This window comes from Pan paniscus, chromosome 15 (assembly GCF_029289425.2).
Source record: "Pan paniscus chromosome 15, NHGRI_mPanPan1-v2.0_pri, whole genome shotgun sequence".
NCBI classification, from domain to species: Eukaryota; Metazoa; Chordata; class Mammalia; order Primates; family Hominidae; genus Pan; species Pan paniscus.
The window spans coordinates 46,059,017-46,081,073 of NC_073264.2; the positions used below are offsets into that span (position 1 = coordinate 46,059,017).

Sequence of the window (22,057 nt, forward strand, 5' to 3'; positions counted from 1 at the left end):
CCAATCTTGGAAGTGACATTCCATCACTTTTGCTGTATTCTATTCATTAGAAGTAAGTCATTAAGCTCAGCCCACACCCAAAGAGAAGGGATTACATAATAGTGTGAATACAAAGAGGTGGGGATCATTGGAAGCCATCTCAGAAGGCCCCCTACCATACCTATCAAGATTAGAGTTGAGAGATAGAAGACATATTTTTCAAATTGTAAGAGGTACATACTATACCCCTTACACAATAACTCAAACTGAAGTTACCCTACTTGAAACTACGTGACCTCAATAACTTTGCATCATTTGATGAAATAGTTAATGCTAAAGAAGATCCATCATAAATTATGGTATCAACACAAGTCTTTGCATTACATATCCAGGTAGGTGAATCTCAGTAGAGGACATCCGTGTTTTAATTTCCTCAGCATAACTGTTTCCAATGGAAAACTGCCCCTTCTCCAATTATATATGGTTCTGATAAAACTGATGATCACTAGGCCCCCTTGACCCCTGGTTAATCATACAGCTATCCTCCTTTTCATGGTGATTGGTCAAAGGGGTGATGGCCAGAGCCCATTCATGCAGATTGATATGAGAATACTGGAAGAGGAAAGGTCTCTTCTTCCTTCCTTTTGAATCATGAACAATAAAAATGAAAGCTTACAGCTGTGGGAGCCACCTTCCCCACTGCACAGAAAGACCTGTTGGTAGAGCTGAAAAAAAGGAGCAAAGAAAGAGAGAGGAAGCTAATGATATGTGAGCCCCTGTAAGGCACCAATGGAGAACTCTAGCCAGCTCCACTCTGAACTTCCCACTTATATGAACCAATAAATCTCATTTTTCTCAAGCTTGTTTCAGTTTCTGACATTTGTAACCAAAAGAGTCCTGGATCATATAGGCTTATTTCTTCTTACTAATCAATACACACATTCCATCTCTGTGTGGTTTGTAAGCCAGGAAACAACACAGTTATCTGAAAAAAAATTTTAATACAGATTTCTAGACCCCACTAAAATCTACTGTTTCAGAATCTTTAGGGATAGGATCCTCACATCTGTGTTATTTAAAATTTCACAAATGATTCTGAAGCCCAGTCATTATGGATACTTACTAATGTTTTGGAAACTAGGAGTCCAAGATCAGAGTGCCAGCATGGTCAAGTTTTGGTGTGAGCCCTCTTCCAGGGTGCAGACTGATAACTTCTCCTTGTATCCTCCCTCACATGGTGGGAAAGGGACAGGAGAGCTCTCTGCCTCCCGCCTTTTTTTAATGTTTTTTATTTTATTTTTTTCCAAGTAGGAAAGACCCTTTTATTGGGGTGGACACAGAGCACCCACGAGTCTATGAAAAAGTCACTCAAGAGAAAGACCCCAAGGGCCGACTTCTCCCCAACATGCGCGCAAGCTCAGAGTGAGGTCTGGGCATGAGAGAGTTCCGGGCGGAACGTGGGACAAGACCGAGTCTCAAGGGCCTGGACCAGTGTCGGAGAAGGCCGCTTGGCTGTCCTGGTGGGTCGGCCGCCCTGGGCCGGCCCCTGCCGCCTGGCCGCAGTAAAGCCTCGCTAGAGACCCTCACAGGCACGCTCTGGTTCTCTGGAGGAGAACTGGGGGCGGGAGTGGGGAAACTGGCCAGGTGGAAGGCGGGGGTCGGGGGGACAATGTTGTTTTTTTTAAAAAAGCATCTACCAACATCACACTACTGGGTCTGATGTCCCCTTTAACCAACGCTTGATACAGGTTACAGCATAAATAAAAACTCAATAAAAATAAATACGTCGGCTCCTATGAGGTTGGAAATGGTGTGGACGCAGGGTGTGGATGGGCAGGCCAGGAGGCGGGTGGGTGGGCCACCAAGGAGCAGACCCGACAGGAGGCGCCTGTGGGGTTGAGAGTCTTAAGTGTCCTCCTGTATCTCTGGGCTGTGGGTCAGCGCCAACTTGCGGAGGGGCGCCGAGGTCTCGCCTTCCAGCTCCACTTGCTCCTGGTCTTTCTTCTTGGCAGCGTTCTTTTTGTCCATTGCTGATGCAGGTAGCGCAGGAGGATGTTTGTCTTTTCGGTCACGATGATCTGTTCAGACGGGTACTCTCGGGTGGGCAGGTAGACTGAGGGCCGTTGGTTCGAGGCTTTGCACACGGAGTCCCCGTGAAATCGACTAAAATTGCTTTTGTTGTAGACAGGCAGTCCTTTCAAAAAATCTGCCATCTTCTGTTTCCTCCGTAGCCGCCTCAGCCGCCACCTCAGCCTCCACCGCCGCCACCACAGCCCTGGGACCTCTTTTATAAGGACACTAATCCCATTTGTGAGAGCTTCACCCTCACGAACTAAGCCTCCCGAAGACTCCACCTCCTAGTACCATCACATTGAGGATTTCAACATATGAATGGAGGTGGAGGGGACACAAACATTCAGTTCAAAACACTATTCTATCTACAAGAAGACAAACTCCAAATTCTAAAATGGCTTTCTCTTACTTGAATTGCAGGCCTGGATCTCTCTGTCTAGAGTCTTACAAAGGAAACAGGTAGGTTTTTGTACATTCCACCATTAAGCTGTTTCCCCCCAATAGAAAAATCAGTTAAATGTTTTAAAAAATACTTTTATAACATTTGTTGATTTTTTTTTTTTTTTTTTTTTTTTTTTTTTTTTTTTTGAGACGGAGTCTCTCTCTGTCGCCCAGGCTGGAATGCAGTGGCTCCATCTCGGCTCACTGCAAGCTCCGCCTCCCGGGTTCACGCCATTCTCCTGCCTCAGCCTCCCAAGTAGCTCGGACTACAGGCGCCCGCCACTATGCCCGGCTAATTTTTTTGTCTTTTTAGTAGAGACAGGGTTTCACCGTGTTAGCCAGAATAGTCTCGATCTCCTGACCTTGTGATCCCCCCACCTCGGCCTCCCAAAGTGCTGGGATTACAGTCGTAAGCCACTGCGCCCGGCCTCAAAGTCCACTTTTAAGCACGCAATATTATGAATATTTAAAAGCACATATGCTCTCCAGAAAAGGCAATTCAGCATTTTCAGAAAGAGCATTTGGCAATATTCAACGCATAAAGAGACTGTGCTTGGGGCCATCCACTCTCCAGATTTTCAGTGTTTCCTGGTTTTTCGACTGTTGATCAGAGTAGCTACAGAAGGCATCTACGGATCTGACGTAACAACCGTCACCTAGATGTTTGATGTGAAGATGTCAATGAAGGCGGTGAAGTTAGAATTCATAACTTCCATACTCCGGAAAGAAGGGACCAATTTATTGCAGCTCAGCTGAACTGCTTAATAATGTTGCTGATCTTCTCAAATCTGTGGCCATCGTGATGCTCTTTGCACTGGTAATGGGAAATAACCAAGAATGTAGCTCTTTCAAACAGTAGAACTTCATCGACTTCAAGAATTTGGGCAAAATTCCTTGTGTTCATCTTCAGTTGCTGAACATTGGGAATCAGCTGATAAGCAATACTGGACCAGGCTTTGTAGCGCTTTTCATCCCAGGTGGATGTTTGCAAATAAGCACACTCTAGTGGGTGAGACAAACAAATCAAGTCCAGGTATGGATGAGGCTCCATCCATACTGTTCAGATACTCTTGATCTGAAAACTTGTGAACTAGTGAGACAAGTTACTATCCCATGCATGGCCAACATACAATGGTGGGACAGGAATAGAGTAACTGCAATAAATATTTCCATTCAATAAAGGAGGAAAATAGGAAATCACCAATCCATTGAAATTCTAAAATCCAGCTAGGCATATGTTACTATTTTGCAGTTAGGCCTTATCCTGCTTTCTGAGAATGATTTTCTATGATTTTTGGCTCTTCCCTTTGGGATCTTGGTTTTGCCCTCTCAGACATTCTTTTCTGCAAGAACTGTTCCATTTTTGCAGATAAGTAGCCCCCTCAGCCTGCTGCCTGCTCATAGAAGTTTAAGGGTCCAGAAGTCTTTTTTCACTTTGTATAGTCTCTGGTGTTTTTTTGTTTGTTTGTTTGTTTTTTCATGTGAACTGATGTAATTACTTGTAAAATTTTGTGGATTTTTTTGTGTATCAACTTATAATTGATTTTGTTAGATAAAAACCACATCCATAAATATCTTCTAGATAAGCCCTTTTCTACCTCAGGCTTCCTGTAAGGCTGCTGTGGGGCAATGCCCTTAAGATTCTTAGAAACCTTGATGTTTAAGAGTCTGTATTTTAACCCCTTAAGAATTGATAAAATAAGAGATCATAAAACTAATGGAATGGACTTTGAACTTTGTGGCAATAAGATACCAAATTATAAACAAGACCTAAGGCCACGCCAGACGAGAGTTAAGTCATGCACTCCTACACTTAAAGACTAAAGTATGTTTTAACTGCCACAGATTTTTCTTTTTCTCTAGCAGCTAATTAAGCACTGGCCTTGAGGTAAGCAATACTAAAACAACTGCAGCTCATCAACCACCAGACTCTGACTGACACCTCTGTTCTTCAAGCCACAACTGTAGCTTTGACTGGACAAGAGGCTGATTTTAGTAACTTTCTCCTGATAAGAGACCACTGACCGTAGACTGGTTCTGGCTGGTTTACAAAGGCTATACCGAGTGCCTTCACCTTTGACATATGAGGCCCAACTCTATAATGCATTTAAATGTTAAGTCTCCACCCTAAAGTGAACATGGGATGCATGTAACATGCATGTTTGCTTACTATGCTTGCATGCCTCGCTTTGTGAATATCCATAGCTCCTCCTATAACCTGTTGATTATGTATACTTAGCTAACCCATTTGGCATAAATCCCTGTTCCACCCTTTCCTCCCTCTAAGTGCTTGCTTTCTGTCTCTGCTGGAGGCTGTGCTTCCTGGCCTGTCAGGATGTCCAGCCTGCAAACTGCAACCCTTTATAAGAAATAAAACTCTCTTTTCTAACTTTGTACATCTCATGAATTTAAGTTAACAGAATCTTACAAGGTCTTTTATCTGTTTCTGAACTCTTAACAAAAGGCTTTCACTCACATCCTTGGACTTAGGTCTACCTTGAACTCAGGTCTACCTTGAACTCATGTTTTTCTAATAAGACCTTAGGATTTGATCTTTGCCCTGCAGCTCTATCTTACTTTGAGCATCTTCTGCTGGGAGAAAATAACAACAAGAAATAGTTTGATTTTCAGATCTAGTTCCTACATAATTCTTCTAAATTCTGTTTGAAAATTGAATATTTAGTGTAGATTTGTCTAGCCAGATGTTATGATACCTAGTTCAAAAACAAACAAAAAACAGTTGATACTTTCAAAATTCTTCCTGGTACTCTAAGCCAGATACAGCAGTTCATTAAATACATTTTCTATTTGCTATGTTATCACATTTGCTAAACCATCTACCATGACATGACAAGGGGCTCCTTTCCTCTCGCTTCCAACAACATTTTCCTTACTTTCCTTGAAGCCCTCAATGACATCTTCCTCAATGACTGTCAGGATTCTACTAACAGTCTCCTCAAAGCTCTTTCAAGTTCTTCCTTACATCTTGTCCGAAAGGCAATGCTCATGTTTTAGGTTTTTATTACAATGGCACCCCGAATTCTGTTCTACTTATCTAATGATGCATAAATGGGCTTCAAAAAATAGTTGCTTAGAACAATAATGATTTTATTATATCTCATGATTAAGAGAATGAGAGATTTGGGCAGGTTTCAGCTGGGTGATTTTTTTTTTTAATTATACTTTAAGTTTTAGGGTACATGTGCACAATGTGCAGGTTAGTTACATATGTATACATGTGCCATGTTGGTGTGCTGCACCCATCATTTAGCATTAGGTATATCGCCTAATGCTATCCCTCCCCGCTACCCCCACCCCACAACAGTCCCCAGTGTGTGATGTTCCCCTTCCTGTGTCCATGTGTTCTCATTGTTCAATTCCCACCTATGAGTGAGAACATGCGGTGTTTGGTTTTTTGTCCTTGTGATAGTTTACTGAGAACGATGATTTCCAATTTCATCCATGTCCCTACAAAGGATATGAATCCTTTTTTATGGCTGCATAGTATTCCATGGTGTATATGTGCCACATTTTCTTAATCCAGTCTATCATTGTTGGACATTTGGGTTGGTTCCAAGTCTTTGCTATTGTGAATAGTGCCACAATAAACATACGTGTGCATGTGTCTTTATAGCAGCATGATTTATAGTCCTTTGGGTATATACCCAGTAATGGGATGACTGGGTCAAATGGTATTTCTAGTTCTAGATCCCTGAGGAATCGCCACACTGACTTCCACAATGGTTGAACTAGTTTACAGTCCTACCAACAGTGTAAAAGTGTTCCTATTTCTCCACATCCTCTCCAGCACCTGTTGTTTCCTGACTTTTTAATGATTGCCATTCTAACTGGTGTGACATGGTATCTCATTGTGGTTTTGATTTGCATTTTACTCCTTTTAGTATCAAGGGAGGTCATCAGCAGTATTTATCTGGTGAATGGGAAGTCTGGAGGATCTGGAGACCTTCACTCATATATCTGGCATTGTGGCAGGAATGACTAGAAGGCTGGGCTCAGCTTGCTCAGCTGACCAGAATATAGCCTCTCCAGGATAGGGGTCTTCTCACATCATGGTTCAGGGCTCTAAGAGCAAGTATTCAAGTGAATAAGGCAGAAATTGCATGTTCTTTTATGACCTAGCCTCAGAAGCCACGGAGTTTCATTTTTGCTGTACTCTGTAGGTCAAAGGCTACTAGTCTACCTAGATTCAAGAAGGAACAAAGACCCAATGTCTCAATGGAAACAATGTAAAAGAGTGTGCAGCCATTTTTTAAAACCATCCTAGCAGACTGCACTACAGAAAACGTTAAACCAAGTTTTTTCAAAGTGAAGTGAAGTGATAGCAGAGGGAAACTTAGATATATGCAAAGGAATAAAGAGCACCAGAAATACTAAACATGTAGGCAAATAAAAAGAACACTTTTAGTGAACTAAAATCTGATTTTTCCCTTATTTGCTTACTTTACTTTCTGTGATCTGAGGGAGAAAAAGGACCCAGCCCATGTGGCTTCACATTGGGAAAAAGTGGCACCCACTGTTTCCTAAGATTTAGAGCTAGAAGGGGCTGGAAAGAGCTGATCCTGTCCCTGAATTTTTAGAATCAAATTCCTGTATCACAGTTGAAATGATTGTCAAAAGTAAGAACATAATGTTTGTCCACTGGGGGAAAAGTCTGTTGGGGATACCCGAAGGAATACGGGAATTTGAAGATGTGAATTCTATTTTTGGAAAGCTTAAGGCAACAGAGTCTGATATAATGGCAAGTGACAGCTGCTTCTGGGGCTTAGTCCCCACGACTACCCCTTTCTTCTGGAAAATATATCTAGACTAAAGTTTATGACTAAATTTAGGGCCTATGTGTTCTGATTTTTCCCCAGATAATAAGGCTATGAGATCGACTGAATTGAATTGAGTTACAGAAATTAGATTTTCATGCCCTTCCTCATTGTTATTGTTGTTTATACAGCTTACATATTTTCTAGAGCAGGAACCTTCTTAACTTCAAGATCCTCAGGGACTCAAAGTTCATGATGGGAGCTCAGCAAATGTACTAGCATAGACAGATAAATGGTATTTGTGTACATCAAACTTGATCTAACGACCACTTTACCAAGAACATGAGACCCAACAGAAAAATAAGACTTTAAACCAATTTTTTAAAGGATAAGTTTCAAAAAATAAAATAAAATGGGGTATATTTTAAATTTTAAGACTGGTAACAAAGATAGTATGAATTATTTTTTCATTTGGCCTGGCGCAGTGGCTCATCCCTGTAGTCCCAACACTTTGGGAGGACGAGTTGAGTAGATCACTTGAGTCCAGGAGTTCAACACCAGCCTGGGCAATGGAGTGAATCCCCTTCTCTACAAAAAATATACAAAAAAAATTAGCCGGGCATGGTAGCATACACCTGTAGTCCCAGCTACTTGGAAGGCTGAGGTGGGAGGAGCCCTTGAGCCTGGGAGGATGAGGCTGCAGTGTGGTAGGCAACAGAGTGAGACTCTGTTTCAAAAAATAAATTAATAATAATAATAAACACTTTAAAATTATTTCTTAAATTCCCATATAGCAGTAAAAATGTACAGCAAGCACAGCACAAATGACAGGAGTAAAATAGATGTAACTTTATGCAACTGCAGAATCACTTGTTTTGTCAACCAGCATGGAAACTGTCAGAACTGTCAATCAACAAAGCAAGGGCGATAGAAGATGTGTCACTTTCAAACAGTATACAATAATAGAAATAATGACAACACATCATTATATCAGAGGGAGGAGAAAAGTGATATCAGGATATTTCTTTCTCGAGGCCTCTCATTGAGGGGTAATTATGGGCTGGTTGTGTCTGTAACATAGCCTCTCCAAACAGGCTCTGTAACTTTAAGTTCAGATATCAATGTCTTCCTCTCATCTGTTCAGATATTTTTACATCCCAGGATAATTACTGGATTATCTGTTGTGGTGGAGTCTGGACCTTTTTAAACATCTACCAACAAAGTTTATAGATTTAAAGCAAAAATTCAGCTTTTGGAAAAATGAGATTAAAAATAGTTTACTAGTAATGTAACTTAGCATTATAATTTGAATTCTAAAGAGGACTTATTGAGACTAGTAGAAGGCCGGGAGCAGTGGCTCACACCTGTAATCCCAGCACTTTGGGAGGCTGAGGCGGGTGAATCACCTGAGGTCAGGAATTCAAGACCAGCCTGGCCAACACAGTGAAACCCCGTCTCTACTTAAAATACAAAAATTAGCTGGGCACAGTGGCAGGTGCCTGTAATCCCAGCTACTCAGGAGGCTGAGGCAGGAGAATGGCGTGAACCTGGGAGGCGGAGCTTGCAGTGAGCCGAGATAGCGCCACTGCAGTCCGGCCTGGGCGAAAGAGCGAGACTCTGTCTCAAAAAAAAAAAACAAAAAACAAAAATGTCCTATTTAAATTAACAATATTGGTCTCCAGTCTTTGCAACCAAAGAACACTTACTGATATCTCCACTGCTAGCATACTGTGTGACATATGGTTGATGATTGATAATAAATAAAGTGTTTATAAAATGGTATTGGGCAACTACTTTTTTTGTTTTTGTTTTTGTTTTTTTGTTTAGATGGAGACTCGCTCTGTCACCCAGGCTGGAGTGCAGTGGTGTGATCTCGGCTCACTGCAAGCTCCGCCCCCCTGGTTCACGCCATTCTCCTGCCTCAGCCTCCCAAGTAGCTGGGACTACAGGCACCCGCCACCATGCCCAGCTAATTTTTTATATTTTTAGTAGAGACGGGGTTTCACCATGTTAGCCAGGATGGTCTCGATCTCCTGATCTTGTGATCCGCCCGCCTCGGCCTCCCAAACTGCTGGGATTACAGGCGTGAGCCACTGCGCCCAAGCTGCGCAACTAATTTTTGACAAAAGCACAAAAGCAACCCAGTGGAAAAAGTACAGGCTTTTCAAAAAAAAAAATTGCTGCGATGACTGGGTATCCATACATCAAATATGAACTTGGATACATGCCTCAAACTATATAAGAAAGTTAACTACAATGCGTCATACATCTAAATGTACAGCTTGAACACGTAAAACTTTTATAAGAAAACATAGGAAAATTTCTTTGTGAGCTTGGGGTAGGCAAAAATTTCTTAGAAACAACACTAGAAATGTAATCCATAAAATAATAAATAAATTAAACTTTATTAAAAGTTAAAACTTCTCTTCAAAATACACTGCTAAGAGAATGAGGGCCAGGTGTGGTGGCTCACGCCTGTAATCCCAGCACTTTGGGAGGCCGAGGTGGGCAGATCACCTGAGGCCAGGAGTTTGAGACCAGCCTGGCCAACATGGCGAAACTCTGCCTCTACTAAAAATACAAAAATTAGCTAGGCATGGTGGTGCACGTCTATAATCCCAGCTACTCGGAAAGCTGAGATACCAGAAACTCTTGATCCTGGGAGGCGGAGGTTGCAATAAGCCGAGATCATTCACTGCACTCCAGCCTGGGTAACAGATCAGGATTCTGAAAAAAAAAAAAAAAAAAAGGCAGAGTTGGGGGGCGGTAGGTAAGCAGAAACTTAAGGGTGATGGGCATACTCATTTGATCACAGTGATGGTTTAAGGGGGTATACATATGTCAAAACTGATAAAAACTATACACTTTAAGTATGCTCTATATATTCTATGCCAATTATACTTCAGTAAATGTATCTAAAAAAACCCTACAACTCAGATGTCAGATTTTGAAGACAGTGGAAAAGATGCAGAATGGAAATTTCAGTTAAAGGCCTCAGTGATGTTTGTGAGTTATCCAAGTATTCAAGGACTCCATGCTTCCTCCAGCTAGCTGAGACTCGGCAGAGTTTAATGAGCAATCTCAATACTATTCTCCAGAAATAGTGTCATCCACCATACTATGGCTGTTTTCAGGAAGAGAATGACCTAATCAGGATAAAATGAACTCCATGTCTTGTGAGGGATTTATAATTAGACACATAATGCACATTTACAAACATTTTTAAAGGGCTTTTCTACCTGTAGGAGAGGATTAATATTGAGAGTGAACTTTTTGCAAGTTTTCCAACACACTAGTTTGTTTAATCTCTAAGAGCCTCAGTTTCCTCATCTATAAAATACCATAAGAAATAAGAAAAAACAGGAAACTAAAAAGAGCAGGCTTTGCCAGAGCTATTAATTATTCTTTTTTGGGCAGAGCCAAAACTCAAGAAATGGAAGTCTCTCTTCCATTTCTAGACTTTTTAGAGAGATCCATGAGGAAGTTCCCCTCCATAGCGTTGGCCGACCATCACACCGGTCAAGAAGGCATCCAGCCTCTCCCAGGCTCAGCCTGTGACGGAAAACCACACTGATTTACTAGGATAGCCTTGAGCTCTCTCATTAGCCCTCACGTGTTCTGAACGTTAGAGCTAACTTTCCAGACCCTCATTATTTGTTGAAAGGCTGGATGGGGAAAATCTCAACCAGATCTCCATGTCTACTTGCAAGTAGAGGTAGTTTTTGCAGGGTGGCCTGTGTTCTCCAGATGCAGAGCCATACAGGGCCTTGCTTCTTTACGGGAGATACAAAAACTCGGCCCTAATAAACAGAAATAGTGGTTGAGCCCACAAACTAGCATTAAGTTGTCCTAACTGTAATTTCCAGCTCCGTCACTTGCTGTGTGGGACCTTATTATCTCCAAAACCCAATTTTTTCAACTTCACAATGGAATTAAAACAATCTAATTTTTCAAAATGGGGTTAACTTCCACTGTAAGTTACAGTATATTGGCCAATAATTAACTTGAACACTAAAGCTGGCATTTAACAGATCAATTCAACTGTTTTCTAGGTAAATACTTAAACGCTTAAAAAACCGTAATTTACTGAGAAAACAAAGCTTTCTTTCTAGGTTAAGAATTTGAGAAAACAAGACCCAGAAGCAAACTAAAATCAAGTCCTAAAATGGTACAAACCTCAAAAAGCCAATCAGGTTTGCCAATAAAGCTCCGCCTCCGTGCAAACTCTGCCCACTTCCGGCTTCCCCACCCACCTTCTACCAGTGGAACCCCGCCCCTCTCTGCGAGGTCCCGCCCCCCACACCTGATCCTGGTTCCCATTGGGCGAATCTGGATGCTGTATACACAGCCGACACACGCACTTTAGGCTGGGGCGTCTTCGCGCCTGCGCAGCTGCGCTGTCAGGCGGCTGAAAACGGGGGGGTTGGGGGGAGGGGGGCGGAGGTCGTGCCGAATCTTCCTCCGTAATAAGAAGCGACGTGTCCCGCTGTCCTGGCTCCGTGGGTCCAGTGAGATTGGGCCTGGGCGCTGGAGCTGCTGTGGCTCCCGCCGCGGCGGCTGCCATGGAGACCATGCCAGAGCCCAGAACTCATGCCGGGGGAGGCCGAGACAGCCGGCGGTACTCATAGATGAGGCGGCGGCGGCGGCGGCGGCAGCCCGGGCTCTCCATGAGCAGGCGGCGGCGGCGACGGGTGCGGCGGCACCGGCGGTTTTCGGTCCCCAGGGAGGTACGAGGAGTTTGCTTCCTGGTGGACGGAGACTGGCCGGTGTGGGAACGCCTTCCGCGGCCCGGCCCTCCAGCCTATTTGTCCCCAGTCCTGAGCACTCGGCGGGGCACTGCCCGGGCAGAGGCGGGGGCGCCCAGCCGACTCGCGGGCCCCTAACTCGGGGACCCGCCCGCCTCGGTGCCAGGCCTCCCGGGCGCGGCTGCCCAAGGCCAGGGTGGGCGTGGCCGGAGCGTGGGGGCTCCCCGGGGGCGCACGCCTAGCGTCCGCCTTGTCCCTGTCCCGAAGCCCTGCGCTGCTGGGAGCGGTAGCGCGTGGCTGTTCAGGCGTATTTCAGGCGCTGATTTGAGAGGGGACTTTTAGAATCCCTGAGTCCTTAGGGAGTCTGGCGTTCAATGCCTTGGGCATGTGGTGGGGTCCTCACGGCTAGCTTGGGGTACCAATTTCCTCCCTTGGAAGTCACCACGAAAGAAAGATGTTTTGTCAAAGAAATAGAGGTCAGGAGAGTTTTCCAGGTTTATTCAAATTGGAGGGCCCGTAGAGCCTGGAGAATAAAGCCAGCGGAATACATCCTCCAGTCCTTCTAATTACAGTTCCTAGCTAAACAGCTAAGACAATTTTAAGTAAAGCTCTTCACAGCTATCTTTCCATCATTTTTCCCCACCCCCGATTTTTATTGCAATTTACTTTGGAACAAATCACCAAATTCATGATGAAACTAGTATCCTCTAGTTCTTCCAAACCTTCGCTCCTCCCGTTTTTCCCAGAGAAAGACTAAAGTTTCATGCCACATATGTCATTATAGTTTAATTCTCTTAGAGTGTAAGGGTAGTTACACTTCATTTGGTCATGTCTGAAGACAATTTGAAGAAAATATCCTAGAGATTTATGCTTCCTTCCCAATGCACTATTTTAGGAATCTGAACTCAGGCTCTTTAAGCAATCTTAAACCTTGCTACAAAGTTCTTTAAAATTCAACGGAAATAAATCAAACCATAAAGTTATTTTCGTTTTTAAAGTATTTGAATGCATAACTGTTTTTTAAAATCTTTGTAAACAAAACGTGTCAGTTTCTATTACGAAGAAACTGAGTTTGTGTTTTCCTAGGCTGCAGATTTGCCACACCCTCTTCTTCGTAAGTGGATGACTAGAATCAATGTGTTGGCCAACTAGATATAAACATCCACTCTTCATACTAAATATAGTTACTGGATATTTTAGAGTCCACAGTATCTTGCTTCACACTGAAAACACTGTGTTCATGTGTGTTTAATATATTGCAGAAGTGAATTTTTACTCGCATTGCAGAATGTTTTGGACTTAGTTTCTTACACAAATAAAACACGTAGGACTGCAGCTTTATTAAGTGTTGAGTTCATGTTGTGTTTGGGAGGATGCAGCACTTGGAAAAGATGGTCAAAATAAGACACTGATCTCAGTCACTCATTTCTCTGTTTCTGCTCCTCAGATGCCTCCCTTTTTTCATAACAATACTTCTCCATAAAAGTAACCTCGGAAAACAATATGATGTTGTTAGTTTATTTGCTTGTCCCAAGTAAAGTGAAGGAGTTTTTTCAATACAATTGTAAAAAGAACTCATTCTTTCAAAAGTATGTGCGCTATATAACATACATATAACACAACATATTTATTAAAATACTTACTGTGGCTTTAAAATCAAAGTGCCTAGTGGTCCTCAAGGTTGGGAAGAGTGCCAGTTTGAAAAGGGAGGATGCTTTGCTTCATTCTGAAAACACGCATAGGGAATAATCAGGATATTTATCAAGTTCTGAATCAGATCTTCATAGTATAGCCTCTGTAGTTAAAAATTATAGTATATCTAAATTGCACAATAGCACAATTCTCAGTTGCAAATAAAAATCCCAAAGTGATTAGCAATATTAGCTATGCTACTATTCACTTAAGATTGATTTTCATGATTACTCCTCATGCTGTCTTTCAAAGCTAAATGTCAGAATTAGTCTTAGTCTATATAGCAACAAGAGTTTTTTTTTTACATAGTTTTTCTATACAACAAATAAAATATGTAGTATAGTTAATATAAAGATTATGTAATGGCTATTATTCTGTACCCCCAATTAAGGATCCCATTATATTAGTTTCTTAAGTGGAATCACCCATATTAACAAGAAAATGAAGCAAGCACAGCCTGTATTTTGGAAAGATGAGGAGGTTTACATTAGGAATATGCCTAACCAAAGTTAGTTTATGTTTTTAATAGCTTTATTTTCATTTAGGATTTTTTTTTTTTTGAGGTGGAGTTTCACTCGTTGCCCAGGCTGGAATGAGATGGCGTGATCTCGGCTCACCGCAACCTCCGCCTCCCAGGTTCAAGCGATTCTCCTGCCTCAGCCTCCCGAGTAGCTGGGATTACAGGCATGCGCCACCATGCCCAGCTAATTTTGTATTTTTAATAGAGGGTTTTCTCCATGCTGGTCAGGCTGGTCTCCAACGCCTGACCTCAGGTGATCGCCCGCCTCAGCCTCCCAAAGTGCTGGGATTACAGGCGTGAGCCACCGCGCCCAGCCTCAGGATTTTTTTTATTACAGGGTTTCCCTCTGTCACAGATAAAATCTGCAATGTAATTAATATAAAGCCTGTCAAATGGCCATCTGTACCTCAAAAAAAGACTGCAGCTTCTTAAATGGTCTTTCCAGAGAGCTCCAGAGAGCATGCATAGTGCGCGAAAAGTGGCTCATTTAAATTTTTTTGCTATGTTGGGAGGCCTAATAACCACATTTGATTTGAGTCTTTAGATAGATTTATTTTCGTTTAAACATATTATGCATTTAATATACAAAGTTACAATTTTATGTGTTCTGTTTTAAACTTTTAAAATGTAGGATGAAGACACTGTTTGAAGAGATCAAAGCATCAATTAAAAATAACTATAACCAAGATCGATCATTTTGGAGGCCTGTTCTTCCTTGGGGGGGTGTTTTTACTATCAAAGCTGGCCGCAAAGCAGTATCCTGTACACCACTCTATGTTGAAATAAGACTGAAAAATACCTGCACCATAGATGGATTCTTGATGTTATTATATGTCATTCTTAATGAAAATGAAAACTTCCCTAGGGAACTCTCTCTTCATTTTGGTAGAGAGTTTGTAGACTGTTTTCTTTACTTAATGGACACCTACAGTTTTACAACTGTGAAGCTACTTTGGATTTGGGACAAGATGGAAAAACAGCAATACAAATCTGAAGTCCATAAAGCTTCATTAATAATTGATTTGTTTGGGAATGAGCATGATAATTTTACAAAAAATCTTGAAAATCTCATGTCTACCATTCAAGAGAGTTACTGTTCCAACTGGCGATGCCCAACTCGAGTGCAGGAGGATCAGCGGCGCACAATTAATATAAAGTAAGTTGGTCTAACGTCTGTTTTGTCACTTTTACTTTTTTTAATGAATGTTGCTTTAGATATGTAGTCGTGTACCCCATAATGACATTTGGGTCAACAAAGGACCACATATGCCATGCTGGTTTGTAGGATACTGTATATTTAGTATACCTTTCTGTGTTTAGGTACACAAAGACTTACCATTTTGTTAAAATTGCCTACAGTATTAAGTATAGTAACATGTTGTATGGATTTGTAGCCTAGGAGCAATAGCCTCGGTGTGTAAAAGGTTATACCATCTAGTTTTGTGTAAGCACATTCTAGGATGTTTACACACTATGAAATCATCTAAGGATACATTTCTCAGAATGTGTCCCCATTGGATGACAAATGACAATATTTGTTGCCAAAGTATTTGTTGCCAAAGTATTTGTTAAAGTACAGAGCCTTTATAATTACTTAGGCATGAAGCAGTCACAGAAATGCAAGATTCTTCTGCAGGTCCCCTGAAAACAGTGTTACAGCCTATTACATCCAAACATCTTATAATTACTTTACAAAACCAGCTGATAACCTTGTCAGTAGCAAAGTAATGAATTACTCAGTATGAAAAATATATTACTCTTACTTGAATTTACTAATATGACTATAGATGATTCTTAGTGTCACAAATGTAACCTCTTTAAGAGCGCTTAATACTGTTTTGGAATGTTTCACCCTTTGAATAGGTCTCTGTCAGGAGGGCTAGTTCCATATGAACAAGAAAATTAAAAGTATCCTTTCATATTATGGCCAAGACATAATTATAGACAGAAACCCAGAACTTGGCATCTCACATGTGGATGTGGATGTAAGCAGCTTTTATTTTGACTAGGAAAGGTGCAAGGAGCCAGATGAGTGTTTTTGGCTTTCAGAGAAAAGGCAGATCTCCCACCTGGTAAATGATAGGGACAGAGTCCAAATTGGCAAGCCCTACTGGAGTGTTGGGAAACGTTAAAGCCTCCAAGGGACATGAGCTGGAAAGGGGATAATTGCCAGTGGAAGAAAAACAGACCCAAATGCATTTTTGGCAGAAAGGTATTTGGCCCTATGGTCCAGAAAAACAGCCTGATAGATCGTTCCCATTTGGAAATGTATATCACGTACCCTAATTTGTTAAACTTACATTTCTCTGAAATACACTTTGTCTATTTTCCTGCATTGCTAATTTGAAATATCAATCAATGGAAATAATTATCAAGTCATAAAGACAACTCAGAAGTGTTGCAGTGATCATAGCTCACTGCAGCCTTGAACTCCCGGGCTCAAGTGATCCTCCTGCCTCATGCCTCACTACTTCAGCCTCTCCAGTAGCTGGGACCACAGGTATATGCCACCATGCCCAGCTAATGTTTTATTTATTTTTTTATTTTTTGAGACAGGGTCTCACTCCATCTCCCAGGCTGAAGTATAATGGTGTGATCACAGCTCACTGCAACGTTGACTTCCTGGGTTCAAGAGATCCTCCTGTCTCAGCACCCCCAAGTAGCTGGCACCAGGGGCATGTACCACCATGCCCGGCTAATTTTTGTATTTTTTTTTAGAGATAGGATCTTGCTGTGTTGCCCAGGTTGGTCTCAAACTTCTGATTCACCCACCTCAGCTTCCCAAAGTGCTGGGATTACAGGCGTGAGCCACCACACCCAGCCTAATATCTTGTTTTTTAAAAACTAGTTTCATCTGTAAATATTTTGAAACTATAATGAAATATTTATAATTCTATATTTTATGCTATTTAATAAAATATTTTTCATCATACTCTATAACTTTTAAGTTTTTGCCTACTTTTTAAAAAATCCTATATTTAAAGCAACCTCTGAAGTAATGTAGAAAAAAAATTTTTTTAACAGATCAGGTACTTGAGGCCAAGAATGATTATTACTTACATTTAATCAGGTAACTAATCAGCTGCTCCTCTGATTCTGGGTCCTAGTTCCTTCCCACGAGACCAGATTGCCTCTTTTGAATCTTCTCACAAATGTTTTAAATTAACGTAGCAGCAACTGGATATATCAGGATTGTTTATACAAAAATATGTTTCTTTGAAAATTTCATAATTAGTGTTTGAGTTCAACTGGTTTCTATACTATCTGCAAGAAATTCCGAATGTGTCATAAAGGTTATACTTGGTATAATTGGTTTTGCTAATAAAGGACTGAGCTGTAAAATTTGTTATAATATATTAAGATATAAAATGTTGAAGCAGTTCTTACATGCATTTAATAATTATTATAGTCCTCCCCAAGAAATTCCACATGGAAACTTGATAAGACTGGCTGTGAATGAGTTATTCTGTTCCAAGATTGAACTGTGTGAAGAGCATGGGTGAGTATACAATAGACATTTAAAATGACAGTATGTATGTGTTTATAAGGAAACCTAGGCAGATGTGCTCCTTGAAGTACTTTATGAATCTTATTAACAAACCTAGTTTACTATGACATTTTACAGTGTTTTTGTTACGGAGTATATCACTACATAGAATATGGTACTACAGCTGATTGATGAATACAAAGCAAATACCTTTTCTTTTTTTCCCCCCCACTGCTGAGTAGGTACAATAAAACCTTGGTTAACCGGAACCCAGCTAATCGGGACCCTCAATTATCTGGATTTTTTTCTGCACTCTCCATTTAGGAGAAAGAGGTAAATGACAACTAAAAAACTTAACCTAGTAAAAGTTGAGAGAAGCAGAACATATTCATCCCAATCTCTTAAAATTTTCTGTGACATTGTATAATGAGAATTAATATTTAGAAGGATGATCTTATTGCTGATTAATTTCAAAAGGAAAGGTAAAAATATGTTCTGTTAATTGTACCTATTAAGTCCAGAAAGTGAACGAATATATTGTAGCAACAAATACTGAAACAGATGGTTTTCTGGTTAATTTGGTTAAGTTAATAATGTTTGTTAACCAGAATACTGTACCCTGAGCATTCCGGTTAATCAAGATTTTACTGTATAATTCAATATGTTATATTCTGATCCATATACTTAATACCTCATAATATGAGGAAACAATTTGTTCATGCTTATAGTCGAGTCTAATGGCAAAAGGAAGCAATTAGAGTCATATTTTTTCCCCTCTCTGCCATTATTTGAAACCAGCATATAGAGTGAAATATAAAAGCGTTTGTATCAGTTCTGCAGAGTTATGCTTTCATAGGCTTATACAGAAATAGCTAGCATTTCCTGGAGTTTTAAACGTGTCATTTCTAGTGTAAGGAACACAGCTTATAAACTTCTGGAACTATTAGGTGATATAAGGTAGTAATTACCCTATACCTATAGGTATTAACCATTACCTACACCTATAATACATAATTATAAGAAAATTAAAGTCATAAAGACAACTCTGAAGTGTTGAAAGCCAGCTTTGTCCCAAGTGTAATAATGTTCATGCCTGTTTTCTATTTTAGGTGTGGTGGCTTAAGAGAATTTTCCCAACGAGTTTTCTGCCATGGGGCACCCCCTTTTGTTGTCTTAAATATGCAACATTGGAAATCTGAAGATCTGGCATATGTACCCTATTACTTGGATTTGTCTGATCACAAGTAGGTGTTTTTGTTGTTTCTTTATAAAACTAATAAAAAAAATTTATCCTGTTATATTATGATTTTGACTAGCCCTTAAGAGATATTGTTGAAAACAATCATATCTGTCTCTAAATTTATGTATTCTGAATAGAATCAGAATTTATTACAGAGAGTCAGTTACTAGCAGTGCACATGGTGGGTAGGTGTGTGGACTACAGAATAGACAGAATTGGGTTCAAATCCTAGCCCCATCTTTTATAAGTTAACCTTGGGCCAACAACTTAACCAGTTTACATGTCAGTTTTCTTATCTATAAAGCAGAGATGATGGTATGAACCTAGTGCACTTATTGTAAAGATTTAATAAGCACATACTAAGTGTTTAAGATAGTACCTGACACATAATACTGGATAGTATAATAATAGCACAGTATTTTGTGCCTGACACATACTGGCTAATACTTGTATTTCAAGTCAGAGAAGTGTGTAGTAGTATGCAGGTGGTCATAATTTAAACATAAAATGTTACTTGTCACTATAAATAAAAATATCTGCATACAAATCAGGAAATAAAGGGTTCTTTTAACATTTTCCCTGTAAAAGTTTTCTTACGTGTTTACTCTTTTTTAAAAGAAACAAACAGGTTATAAGTTCATCTGTTAAAATATGTTTTTAAGAAATTCTTAATTTCCACATTTCCAATTTTATTACATTATCTATAGAGACGGATATCTTTTTCAGGGAACAGAATACAAACAATGTCAATGTTTTTATTCCTTAGTTATGAATTTAAGGAATGTTTATCTTAAAAACAAAGTATTAAATTTTCTCTCATACTATATTATTTAATTTGCAGGTATTTGTTGGAAGGTGCCACATTATTTAACAAAGAGGAACATCATTATTCTGCAGCTTTCCAGATTGGTGGACATTGGATGCACTATGATGGGCTCAGAAATGTGAATTTAATTTTGTTAAATAAACCCCCAGAGTTTCTCCTCTTGTCATCATTGGTTTATATTCGAGCAACAGAGAAATAAATATAGACTGATGCTAAAAGTTGTTTTCCCTCCTGCCCATGCTGTCCCAGATGAAGGGCTTTTATTTTGTGTATACTTGGTATCCAAGAAAATAGTTCAACTATACTAGTTTCAGAAGTGTATTTTCAGTGTCTAACCCCAGGTAAATGTTTTATATAGAGGATCTATGCAAAAATGTTTGTAATTTTTTAATATTTCCTGAGTTATTTTTATATGAGCATATTTTATGTTGGAATAAAACATATCTTGTGGCCTTTGTATTTTTTATTTATATGTACCTCAAAGATTTTTACAATTCTGTCTTTGAATTCAAGAAATACTTTGTCATCTGAATTCTAAATTTTTCTTTTTGGATATTCGAGTAAAACCTAGGTAAAAGTATTTTAAGTTTATATAATTTAACAGTTCAAAATATATCTGACTCTATTTCTTTGCCCTACCTCACTATAATCCAAAGTGCACTATTTGATCTAGTATGGATTTGAATGTACAATTTATCGATGGCTTAGTTTATTAGTTCGATTTGCCTAGTATCCCTGCAGCAATTTTTTAAAATGTGTGAGAAATTTTTCAGAGCTTAAACTATTTCTTTATAATGGCAAATTACTTTTAACTACTTCCTAAAGTATTATAAACCTGCCAGTGGATTTTAAGTGATAGCTAAGCTTCCAAGCTTAATTCACGTTATTACAAATAAATTATATAACTATCTTAAATGTTTATCTTATAATTAAATGTAATTTGAAATGCTCTAATGTATTTTGCAGATAAAACAACTATAAACAATATTAGGCAACTGGATGTTTACTAGTGTCGGACTAGCAATAGAAATGCACTTTAAATATATATTTAAGGGGAAATGCGTGCCTGGAAATACTTCTTTTCCTAGTGAAGTTTTATATTGACACAGAGAAAAGAAAACTTAAATTTTTGAGTGATGTCTACTGGCTTCCTTGTAAGTAGTGATTGATAGCATGCGGCTTTGACTTGCAATACAAATCATTAGGATTTTATAGTTATCAGAACATTACGTTTCTTTATAAAGACCCTAAGGTCACCCTTCTTTTTGCAACTTAAGGGAAAAAATATTCTCAAAGGAAAATACTTTTTGAAATTTATCACCATTTTAGTGTTTACATTAAATAAATAGTTCACTTCAGGTTTGGGATTGAGATTAGTTGCAATATATTTAGAAGCTCCTACATGACAGCACAGATCACTGCCATCTGCTGAACTGCTAAAGTGCTTGGTGCCATGTTGAGAAAACTTACCCAAGAATGGATAAATATGGGTGAAACATTACTGAGAATGCCTCATGCTAGCAAATACTATGAAAATTCTTGTTTATATATCAAACTAATTTATTTTACAAAAAAAAAAATTCACCCCAAGATTTATTTAGTTTCCCAAGTGTATCTGATTAGGATTTAATTTAGAGTAAACTTTTCTGGGGACACCTGATTGCATGAACTGAAGTATACAATAACACAAATATTACGGTAAACATAAATGGTGTTATTAACAAAATTATTCCTAATGCAGATTTATTCTTTCAGGAAATGCACTTTATTTGGAATACCAGTTTATCATGAAACAATGACTTACCTACCTCACAGGGTTGTTGTGAGGATTAAGATGTTTGTTAAAATCTTGACTACCTTGAACATGCTAATAAAAAAACATTTTTCTACCTCTTTTATTTGCAGGCAAGGCTCCCAGATTTTCTCTAACTAATGAACTTTGCAGATTTTAAAAAATTACTTAGGCTGTAGCTCATATCACTAATATATTTAGTGTGTAATGGAAATTCAGTATGCCTTCTTGACCCCAGGTTGGGGCTTAAGGAGGAGAACAGATAGTTTATTTTTATGGTAGCAGTTGATAGAAACAAGAAATTATCTCCTGCTGACCAAACAGTGAATAGAAAAAGGATCAAAAAGAATTAACTAAAATAGATTATCTACGGAATGTGAAGGTGAGGGTATGGAAAATTCTTTGTAGTTCTATAAACATCCTTAGAGAAATCAGAATAATCTACTGGTGGGGGGGCTAAAGATATGAGGTAATAATCAGATTATAT

General features: G+C 39.5%; 2 protein-coding genes and 2 pseudogenes across 2 annotated transcripts; 1 reads left to right on the plus strand and 3 right to left on the minus strand.

Moving 5' to 3' along the window:
- Positions 1–1,832: 1,832 nt before the first annotated feature.
- On the minus strand, positions 1,833–2,276 carry LOC100991160 (DET1- and DDB1-associated protein 1-like; annotated as a pseudogene).
- Positions 2,277–2,397: 121 nt separating this feature from the next.
- Positions 2,398–3,544, minus strand: LOC117974286 (ras-related GTP-binding protein A-like; annotated as a pseudogene).
- Positions 3,545–9,656: 6,112 nt separating this feature from the next.
- Positions 9,657–11,841, minus strand: LOC100992868 (atherin-like). Its single transcript, XM_034937498.3, has 2 exons — positions 11,572–11,841; positions 9,657–9,995 (listed from the first exon to the last, which is right to left on the minus strand). The coding sequence occupies exons 1-2, from the start codon at positions 11,839–11,841 to the stop codon at positions 9,957–9,959; spliced, it is 309 nt and encodes a 102-aa protein (XP_034793389.1). The 3' UTR covers positions 9,657–9,956.
- C15H14orf28 (chromosome 15 C14orf28 homolog) lies at positions 11,643–21,682 on the plus strand. Its single transcript, XM_003831759.6, has 5 exons — positions 11,643–11,995; positions 14,857–15,381; positions 17,635–17,724; positions 18,822–18,956; positions 19,794–21,682. Exons 2-5 carry the CDS (start codon positions 14,858–14,860, stop codon positions 19,975–19,977), a joined length of 933 nt encoding a protein of 310 aa, XP_003831807.1. The 5' UTR covers positions 11,643–11,995; position 14,857; the 3' UTR covers positions 19,978–21,682.
- Positions 21,683–22,057: the final 375 nt, after the last annotated feature.